Raw genomic sequence first — 11,018 nt, forward strand, 5'->3', positions numbered from 1 at the left:
TGTGCATCTGATTTTTCAACAATAAAGACTGCATAGAATTAACTGCGTCCTTGCTCATCACTCTTCTGGAAGCTTTCTCACTCCTCTAAGGCAGGTTTAAAACCCCTGCTGTAAAACACAGTGCAAAGCAAACAAACAAACAACAAAAAAGAGCACTGTGAAAGTATGATCAATATTTAATAATTGGAAATTCCTTAAATTGTCCTATAAGCTAAAAATAGAATATTGTATTTTAGTTTTTTGGTGGTATTTGTGTACCACTAAATGAAACTAATACAGAAGCAAATTAACATTACAGTATGTGCATGGGAGAGTGTTTGCAAAAAAAAACAAAAAAAAAAAAAAAAACATTCTGTACAGAATAAATGTTAAAAAAAAAGGTCTAAAAGAGCTCTAACTGTAGTTGCACTATTTGATCATCGTTTCCTTGGGACATTTTCATACACAGCCTCTGTCTTTGATTTCTGAAAAAAAAAAAAAAATAATAATAATAATAATAATAAATCAGGAACCTGCTGAAACAACGGAAAATTAATAACAGATTAACTACAAACCACTACAAATGGCTGACCCTACCAAAAGGGTGCCCTATTTTAGGGGGCGATTTCTAACACAGCCATCAAGTGCACTCATTCGATCTCATAATACACGGCAATAACGAGTGTACAACCCATAATGCACAGTGAGGGTGGTGCAAAAAAAAAAAATTCCACGCCTCGCCAGACGATGGCGCCCGCAGCTTAATCATACATATCTATCCATTTATTTTCCAAACCGCTGGTCTAATGTAGGAACAGCTATAAATCATCCAGGTATACATTTCAAATAATAATAAACAGTTTAATTAAGCGTTATACATGCTTGTTAACCGTCATTAAAAGAAGCATCCTTTAACACAGTGTTTCTCGACCCTGGTCCTGGGCGCTCCCCAACGCTGCACATTGTGTGTCCCGAATCAAGCACACCTGGTTGCACTCATCAACTCATTAGAAAGCATCTCCAGGACCTGAAATGGGTGTGTCAGATAAGGAAGACATACAAAATGTGTTGGGGGCGCCCAGGACCAGGGTTGAGAAACACCGCTTTACCACAATCCTGCTAAAAAAACAAAGAAACAAACAATAGAAACCGTCACAGAAATCCTAATGGTTTCCACTACAAATACCAATACAAACTTTACAAAAAATCAACTTTTAACCATTAAAACCATTAATATAAAAAAAAATTGGTTTTCTGTAGTGTGTTTTGGGACAAATTCATTCATTCAAAATTCATTGAAAAAACAAAAACACAATAACAATAAGCTCTTCAATGATGGATGCGGACGTGGTGACGTCACACGACAATAGTACTGTAACGTGTTCAGAATGTTGTGGATAGCAACGTGTTTAATGTTAGACTTGCAGTTTATTCATTTTTGCGTTTGAACTGTTTTTGGATGTTCAAGGGACTTTGGGCCAAGTTCAAATGTCTGCGGCTGATGGAGCGAGCTTGGGTGGTCCCAGTGTAACAGGGTAAAAAGGAATTTATTATGAATTGTGCAAAAAAAAATGCCTGTTGCAATTCTAAAAATCATTCATTGTTCATTGTTAATGCATCTTAACAAGAAAGTTTTGGAGACACCTACAGGCAATAAGAATTAATAGTCAGCTACGTCAGCCATTTTCTTATCAGTTCAAGGCCAGCTGTTAAGATGAATGGCAGGTAAAATGTCTCCCCGGTTAAATATCTCAAATTGCTGAATTATTTATATTATTTTCTTTTAAAATGAAGCATATCCATCTGGAAATCTAAAACTCTTTTACTTGATATTGGAGCGATATGAAGATCGCAGCTGACGAGTAATTGTTTCATGTATTTTACATGTGACTGCGCACACTGTGTGTATATGGAATCTTTTGTATTTCTTTCAATGCAGTGTATTTACTTTGATTACTCTTATTTGTATGATTTTTCGGCAGTTTTGTTACCGGATGAGCAATGAGTCATGTCTGTCTGGTGTTTTCTCATTTATCTTCAGGTATGGTGTAGGCTATAACTGTTTGTTTAATTTAATGTTCTTCATGTTCACAAAAGCATAAAAAAAAGTTCATAATCACGCCAAAGTCATTGATTGATTGTAAACTCTTTAGTTCAAGACAAGCTGTTGAGATAAATGGCAGTTTTGTTACCGGATGAGCAACGAGTCTGTCTGGTGTTTTCTCATTTATCTTCAGTAAATACAGTACTTGGTTGAATTTGGCAAACTGTCTGATCTTTTTCGGGAGAGTCGAACATGAGAACCAGAGAAGAGGGGTTACACCTGCAACAGGAGAAAAGAGATGGCAAGTCATGGTGCCCAGGGACATGCAAGAGGCGGTGTTGAAGGTCATGCATGGCTCTGCTGGGTCGGGACTTTTTGGAGTGACAAAGACACTTCAACGTCTGCGTCAGGCCTTCTACTGGGGATGACTGAGGCGTGATGTGGAGGACTTTTGCAGGCGTTGTGATCTTTGAACAGCGCGTATAGGGCCACAAGGTCAGTCTAGGGCCCAACTTCAGCAGTTTCTGGTGGAGGAGCCAATGCAGAGGGTGGGGGTTGACGTTATGGGGCCACCACACGGGGAAATCGATTTGTTTTGACCGTTATGGATTACTTCACAAAATAGCCTGAGGCTTTTGCATTGCCTGACCAGGAGGCTGAGACAGTTGCCAGTGCCTTGGTGGAGGGAATGTTCAGTAGGTTTGGGGTTCCCCAGAGTATCCATAGTGATCAAGGTAGAAACTTTGAGTCCAAGATATTCTCTTCTATGTGTTGTCATTTGGGGTCGAGGACTTTAGTAAGAGGGGGGTAGTGTAACGTGTTCAGAATGTTGTGGTGTTGTGGATAACCACGTGTTTAATGTTAGACTTGCAGTTTATTCCTTTTTGCGTTTGAACTGTTATTGGATCTTCAAGTGTTTATGGAAAGAGGCTCCACCCCTTGGTGTGTGTGTGTGAAGGGGAAATTGATAGAGGGGGGAATCAGAAGAGTGCCTCGCTGGTTCAAGTGCGGTTCTTTCACAAGTTGTAGTGTGTATGGCGTAGGTTGTGGTTAACAACAGCCCAAATAAACACCCCTTTGCATTTAAAACACCCCATCCTTACTTGAGAACGTTACAGTACTATTGTCGCGAAGCTTCGTTCCCGAAGCTATGCATGAGCTATAAGCTCTTGTTGCACTGACCGTCAACCCAGATACCTCACATGTGTCTGAAAGATGTCTGTTAAAGATCACTTGGTCTAGAAAGCATCTGCTGTGTACAAACATCTGCCACACGTGTTTAAGATGTCAGTTTTACATCCCTTCTAAATCACAAACATCTATTTCACATCTGATAGGAAATGTCCTATAGACGTCCCTGATAGCACACATACATCACAGAGATGTCTATTTGGCATCGGTATTTACATCTGGAAGACATTTTTTGAGTGTTTGCTTATCTGCAATACGTCTATAGGACATTTCCTCACAGATGTCAAATAGATGTCTATTAGATGTCTTTAGGATGTTTATGATTTAGAATTTATGTAAAACTGACATCTGAAAGACGTCTGCCAGATGTTTGTACACAGCAGATGCTTTCCAGATGAAGTGATCTTTAACAGACAACTTGCAGATGTATGGGTGCTATCAGGGGTATTGCAGATGAGCAAACTCTAAAAAATACATTTTGTAAATGTAAATGCAGACATCAAATAGATGTCTATGTGCAGTACATGCTATTATGGAGTGTACCTTGAATCTGCGAACATCTCTCATTAAAAAGAATGATGTCCGATTGTCGCTGATAATTACTTAACACGTCTTAAACATACATGTAAACAAAACCCAGTGTAAACGGCATAAAAAGCAGTGAAACTATCCATTTTAACCCCTTTGTAAAATGTAATAATGTTTAAGGCTGATCACCCTCATCTCTTTACTGAACGTCCAACACAAAACTTCAATAAGCAGTTTTAATCAGACTAACTGTCTGCAATAATTTACTGTTTTAACTGTTATGAATGATCTTACCGTTTTTTTCGGTTTTGATTTAGACAATGCTGAACCAGTCCTGTGTTCCTCTTGTATCTGAACTGCATATATTCACAGATATGTTAAAAAAGAATAATGTTAATAATCTTTATACAAATCTGTATATGTCTGATTCATATGGAATAATTGCAGGTAATATTTGTAGTTTATAGCTGAATTCCTCACCTGTTTTTCTACATTTCCTGCAGATGCAGCACATCACGACTGCAGCTACAATTAACAGAAAGCCAACCACAGCAGAGATCAGCACTATGTAAAACAAGGGTATGCCCTGATCTGTTATGGAAAAAATGAATGTGTCAGTGTGACCTCAAACTAGACTGAGATCTAGACTGAGATGTTTTATTTTTAAGTCAGAAACAGATCAGCATTATAAATAATCATTACTATAACCACTGTTGTACCTGAGTGAGTCTGGCAGAGTTGAGTGATGTTGAGATATTTTATCTGCTTGCTGATGGGATTGTTGATCACACAGCTGTAGGTGTTGTTATCCTGATATTCCACTTCCAGAGGTAGAGAGAGACTGATGCTGAAATCAGACACACTGATGCTGGATAATAAACTGTTTCCTTTGTACCAGGAGAGAGTCACATGACTCACATTCACCACTGAACACACCAACAAACAGTTTTGCTGTGATGATGATGAAAGATTTTGTGAATAATCTCTGATAATGACAGGAACAGGCAGACGAGCTAGAAAACATAACATTTCAGCACAACAATTAATGTATGTTATGCATTTTTTTTTTAAATCCTCACATTTCTGCTTTAAAACTCTCTAAAAAGGACATAATTGTCTTCCATTGTAAGCACTTTGACTGACAGAAGAATGATCTCTACTCACCATAGACGGAAACACTGAACGTTATAATTAAATCCAAGCTTATTTCTATAGTGCTTTACACGATACAAATTGTTGCAAAGCAGCTTTACAGAAAATTTAAGTTTATACAATATATTTAGTAGTAGCTTACTAGTTGTGACTTTTTAAAGTTTATGTACATATGGCAGAGATGTATGATAAAAATCATATTATACACATTACAGTGGGGCAAAACTTGCAAAAAAATTAAAATGGAAGACATTCAAGACCACTGATAATCTCCCTCAATCTGGGGCTTGATCTCACCCCGTGGGGTCAAAATGATCACAAGAACGGTGAGCAAAAATCCCACAACCCCACGGGTGGACCTAGTGATTGACCTGCAGAGAGCTGGGACCAAAGTAACAAAGGCTACCATCAGTAACACACAACGCCACCAGGGACTTAAATCCTGCAGTTTTAGACGTGTCCCACTGTTTAAGCCAGTACATGTCCAGGCCCGTCTGAAGTTTGCTAGAGAGCATTTGGATGATCCAGAAGAGGATTGGGAGAATGTCATATGGTCAGATGAAACCAAAATATAATTTTTTGGTAAAAACTCTACTCGTCGTGTTTGGAGGAGAAAGAATGCTGAGTTGCATCCAAAGAACACCATACCTACTGTGAAGCATGGGGTGGAAACATCATGCTTTGGGGCTGTTTTTCTGCAAAGGGACCAGGACGACTGATCCGTGTAAAGGAAAGAATGAATGAATGAATGGGGCCATGTATCGTCAGATTTTGAGGGAAAACCTCCTTCCATCAGCAAGGGCATTGAAGATGAAGCGTGGCTGGGTCTTTCAGCATGACAATGATCCCAAACAAGGGTAACGAAGGTGTGGCTTCGTAAGAAGCATTTCAAGGTCCTGGAGTGGCCTAGCCAGTCTCCAGATCTCAACCCAATAGAAAATCTTTGGAGGGAGTTTAAAGTCTATGTTGCCCAGCGACAGCCCCAAAACATCACTGCTCTAGAGGAGATCTGCATGGAGGAATGGGCCAAAATACCAGCAACAGTGTGTGAAAACCTTGTCAAGACTTACAGAAAACATTTGACCTCTGTCATTGCCAACAAAGGGTATATAACAAAGTATTGAGATGAACTTTTGTTATTGACCAAATACTTATTTTCCACCATAATTTGCAAATAAATTCTTTAAAAATCAGACAATATGATTGTCTGATTTTCTATGTAAAACAAGGGTATGCCCTGATCTGTTATGGACAAAATGAATGTGTCAGTGTGACCTCAAACTAGACTGAGATCTAGACTGAGATGTTTTATGTTTAAGTCAGAAACAGATTAGCTTTATAGATAATCATTTCTATCACCACTGTTGTACCTGAGTGAGTCTGGCAGAGTTGAGTGATGTTGAGATGTTTTATCTGCTTGCTGATGGGATTGTTGAGCACACAGCTGTAGGTGTTTTTATCCTGATATTCCACCTCCAGAGGTAGAGAGAGACTGATGCCGAAATCAGACACACTGATGCTGGACAATAAACTGTTTCCTTTGTACCAGGAGAGAGTCACATCACTCACAATCATCACTGAACACACCAATGAACAGTTTTGCTGTGATGATGATGAAAGATTTTGTGAATAATCTCTGATAATGACAGGAACAGGCAGACAAGCTAGAAAACATAACATTTCAGCACAACAATTAATGTATGTTATGCTTTGCTTTTTTTTTTTTAAATCCTCACATTTCTGCTTTTAAACTTTCTAAAAATGAGTTAATTGTCTTCCATTGTAAGCACTTTGACTGACAGAAGAATGATCTCTACTCACCATAGACGGAAACACTGAATGTCTTTGTTGACCACCTAGGTCCGTCTATCTCTAGTTCATAGTGTCCATCATGTTCAGTTGTGATGTTTGTGATAGTCAGAGATCCAGTCTGTTTGTCCAGCTTTAGTCTGTCTCTGAATCTCCCAACAGGACCATCAAACGTGGTGAAGACTCGTTTCTCTATACTGATTTCTGCAATCAGAGAGTTTTCAGCTCCAAATTTCCAAAGTATCTCATCGTCTTCATGTATTTCAGTAAGATCCGAGTTTAAAGTCACAGAATTGCCCTCCATCACTGACACTGACTCACCAAACACACCTGGAAAACATAAGCAGAGACAGATATCACAATGTGAATGTGAACTAAATGTGAATTGTAGAACATGCCAAACAGTATGTATTGGCAACAATTTGCACATTGTTGTGTGAACTAATCATTTTATCTTTAAGGTGTTATGTGGCTCAATTTTCACATTTATTTTACTCTATATGCCAAGTCCTACAGTAATATCTGTTTTATTAGTCCTAGGAAGAATGTTATATGCAAATCCTAACTTATCTAAACCAAAGCAAAAGCTTTAGTGAATCAGAAAGAAATTAAAATGCTTTTAAAACTTACCAGTCAAACTCAGCCAGAACAAACAGAACAAAACAAACATGTAAAACATTTTTTTAGTGTCTGATCTAGTAAGACCGTCTGTTAAAAACACAAGTCCTGTTGTGTGAATCCTCCCACAAATGTTTGACCCACATAGCTCGCACGCACACATTCAAATGAATGCGCACACACAAAATCTGAATGTGTTTTACAACCAAAAAATCTGGCACTTAAATGGACTTCAACAGTTTGCAATTGTGAAAAACATTTTCCTTTTTAATCATTTAACAACTGGTAAAAAATAAAAATAAAAAAATACTTGCTGTGCTGAATGTGTAAGAGTATAAAAGTGGACAATTGTGTGAATATTAGTCAATCTAAATTTGATGGTAAATAAACTTGTGGATTTAAAAATGTTTTTTTATAATCATTCAGTGGTTGTGAATTGCAAAACAAAAAAGTTAAAATCACATACCATCTCACATTGCAGCATTGATGTCAGACACTTGCAGTTCAACTGAGTCAAACTGAAACCTGCTGTGGTCGTTTCTTTATAAACTTGGTTTGATCTGCTGGATGGACAAACTGCTTTTGGAAAGTGGCCTTTTATTGAGTTTGTAGGTGAAGGGCTTCTTTGTAGGTAAGGCTTGTCATGAACCTCACAGTCTCGATTCTTCTCTAGTTAAAACTGCTTTACAGTGAAGTACTGTATCAGTCAATTAAAACTGATGCATGAAGCAGTTAAAGAAGATTCACAGGTCAGAGGTTCAATTAAATTAAATTCAAGCTTATTTGTATAGCACTTTATGCAATACAAATTGTTGCAAAGCAGCTTTACAGAAAATTTAAGTTTCTACAATATATTTAGTAGTAGCTTATTAGTGGTGACTTTGTCAAGTTGATATACATATGGCAGAGATGTATGGTAAAAATCATATTATACACATAACAGTGGGGCAAAAAAGTATTTAGTCAGCCACCAATTGTGCAAGTTCTCCCACTTAAAAATATGAGAGAGGCCTGTAATTTTCATCATAGGTATGCCTCAACTATGAGAGACAAAATGGGGAACAAAATCACTTTGTCTGATTTTTAAAGAATTTATTAGCAAATTATGGTGGAAAATAAGTATTTGCTCATCTACAAACAAGCAAGATTTCTGGCTCTCACAGACCTGTAACTTATTCTGTAAGAGGCTCCTCTGTCCTCCACTAGTTACCTGTATTAATGGCACTTGTTTGAACTCATTATCAGTATAAAAGACACCTGTCCACAACCTCAAACAGTCACACTTCAAACTCCACAATGGCCAAGACCAGAGAGCTGTCAAACGACACCAGAAAGAAAATTGTAGACCTGCACCAGGCTGGGAAGACTGAATCTGCAATAGGTAAGCAGCTTGGTGGGAAAAATCAACTGTGGGAGCAATGATTAGAAAATGGAGAACATAAAAGACCACTGATAAACTCTCTCGATCTGGGGCTCCACGCAAGATCTCACCCTGTGGGGTCAAAATGATCACAAGAACGGTGAGCAAAAATCCTAGAACCACACAGGAGGACCTAGTGATTGACCTGCAGAGAGCTGGGACCAAAGTAACAAAGACTACCATCAGTAACACACAATGCCGCCAGGGACTCAAATCCTGCAGTTTCAGACATGTCCCTGGATCATCCAAATGCTCTCAAGTTTGCTAGAGAGCATTTGGATGATCCAGAAGAGGACTGGGAGAATGTCATTTGGTCAGATGAAACCAAAATAGAACTTTTTGGTAAAAACTCTACTCGTCGTGTTTGGAGGAGAAAGAATGCTGAGTTGCATCCAAAGAACACCATACCTACTGTGAAGCATGGGGGTGGAAACATCATGTTTTGGGGCTTTTTTTCTGTAAAGGGACCAGGACGACTGATCCATGTAAAGTAAAGAATGAATGGGGCCATGTATCGTCAGATTTTGAGTGAAAACCTCCTTCCATCAGCAAGGGCATTGAAGATGAAGCATGGCTGGGTCTTTCAGCATGACAATGATCCCAAACACACCACACCGGTAACAAAGGTGTGGCTTCGTAAGAAGCATTTCAAGGTCCTGGAGTGGCCTAGCCAGTCTCCAGATCTCAACCCAATGGAAAATCTTTGGAGGGAGTTGAAAGTCTGTGTTGCCCAGCGACAGCCCTAAAACATCACTGCTCTAGAGGAATGGGCCAAAATACCAGCAACAGTGTGTGAAAACCTTGTGAAGACTTACAGAAAACGTTTGACCTCTATCATTGCCAACAAAGGGTATATAACAAAGTATTGAGATACTTATTTTCCACCATAATTTGCAAATAAATTCTTTAAAAATCAGACAATATGATTTTCTGTATTTTTTTTTTTTTTGTGTGTGTGTCATTTTGTCTCTCATAGTTGAGGTATACCTATGATGAAAATTACAGGCCTCTCTCATCTTTTTAAGTGGGAGATCTTGCACAATTGGTGGCTGACTAAATTATTTTTTTGCCCCACTGTATATGCTACAATCAAACTTATAGCAAAATTTTGTTGTTTTGTATGTTGTTTCAGGTTTGGCATCATCTGAGGTCCTCTGAGGAGTTGGTATCATCACTTCTTAGGTGTTCTGGATCTAGACTGAAGATTGTGTAAAATCCAGGATGTAAATCCCATGGCAGAAACAGAGAAGAAAAATAGAGACATAATTAGCATAGCTGCTGTTGAAACCAAGCAAAAATTATTTGTTCAACTAGAGCTAAAGAATAATAATAAGCATTTGATCAGATATAACTGCAGTACAAGATTATGAGATGGCTCTGTCATGTTCGCGGTAAATCCGAGCTGTGGGATTTAGGACACACAAATTTATCCTCTCCTCCCAAAAAACATGAAAGCAAGTTTTCGGTGAGCTGGGCGAAGAGCAAAGTGACCTTTATAGTTACCTAAACAATTTGTATATGATATTAATAAAAAATGTTGTCAGATTATATTGTAGAATCATTATGGCCACTTCCATAGACATCAGCGTGTGTTTTTACAAACTATAAATGTATGGTTTTGCTAGTATGTATGTGTATTTAAATGTGTGGAGCCTAAAATAAGCATTATATGGTTGAAAACACTAAATAGTTGTGATAATCAGTGCGTCCGATCTGGCTCAGCCCCAGCCAAAGGGAGAAAGCAGATTTGAATTCAGCAGTTGATCACGTGATGCACTCAACGTTCGAATCACACCGTTGTGTTCGTACGCTTAAATGCTGATGATACACTGGGCAACTTTTTAAGCAATGTTGCCGGGCAACTTTGGCAAATGTTGCTGTCAATGGGCAGCCACATGAGAAAGCCCATGACTTGATCTAAATGATAAATTATTTAAAAAACCACACACCTATATGTAACAAACAGATTGTGGAATAAATCAATGTTCAAATCAGAATCAGAAAATCAGAAATTGTTGTGGATCGATGCCCATCAACCTTCTGACCAAGGATAAGATGTTGACATGCCAGTGCATCTACGCACACACATCAAAACAGTATTATACATAGATGTTTTACTAGTAACACACTTTGCCCACAAAGACAAAACACATTAACAAGGTGTTTTGTTTTGGATGAATCTCTACTGAAACAAGCTCTGCTTTTATAAAGGGAACACTGGCCCTCCAAAGAAATGCCACCCCACACCATTACTGACCCACTGCCAAAGCGGTCATG

At 38.4% G+C, this 11,018-nt stretch overlaps 1 protein-coding gene across 1 annotated transcript; it reads right to left on the reverse strand.

Annotated features, from left to right (window-relative positions):
- Positions 1-3,342: 3,342 nt before the first annotated feature.
- LOC141337979 (natural killer cell receptor 2B4-like) lies at positions 3,343-7,479 on the reverse strand. The gene is made up of 5 exons (XM_073843552.1): positions 7,334-7,479; positions 6,716-7,033; positions 4,462-4,755; positions 4,223-4,333; positions 3,343-3,380 (listed from the first exon to the last, which is right to left on the reverse strand). Exons 1-5 carry the CDS (start codon positions 7,380-7,382, stop codon positions 3,343-3,345), a joined length of 810 nt encoding a protein of 269 aa, XP_073699653.1. The 5' UTR covers positions 7,383-7,479.
- Positions 7,480-11,018: the final 3,539 nt, after the last annotated feature.

This window comes from Garra rufa, chromosome 7 (genome assembly GCF_049309525.1).
Source record: "Garra rufa chromosome 7, GarRuf1.0, whole genome shotgun sequence".
NCBI lineage: Eukaryota > Metazoa > Chordata > Actinopteri > Cypriniformes > Cyprinidae > Garra > Garra rufa.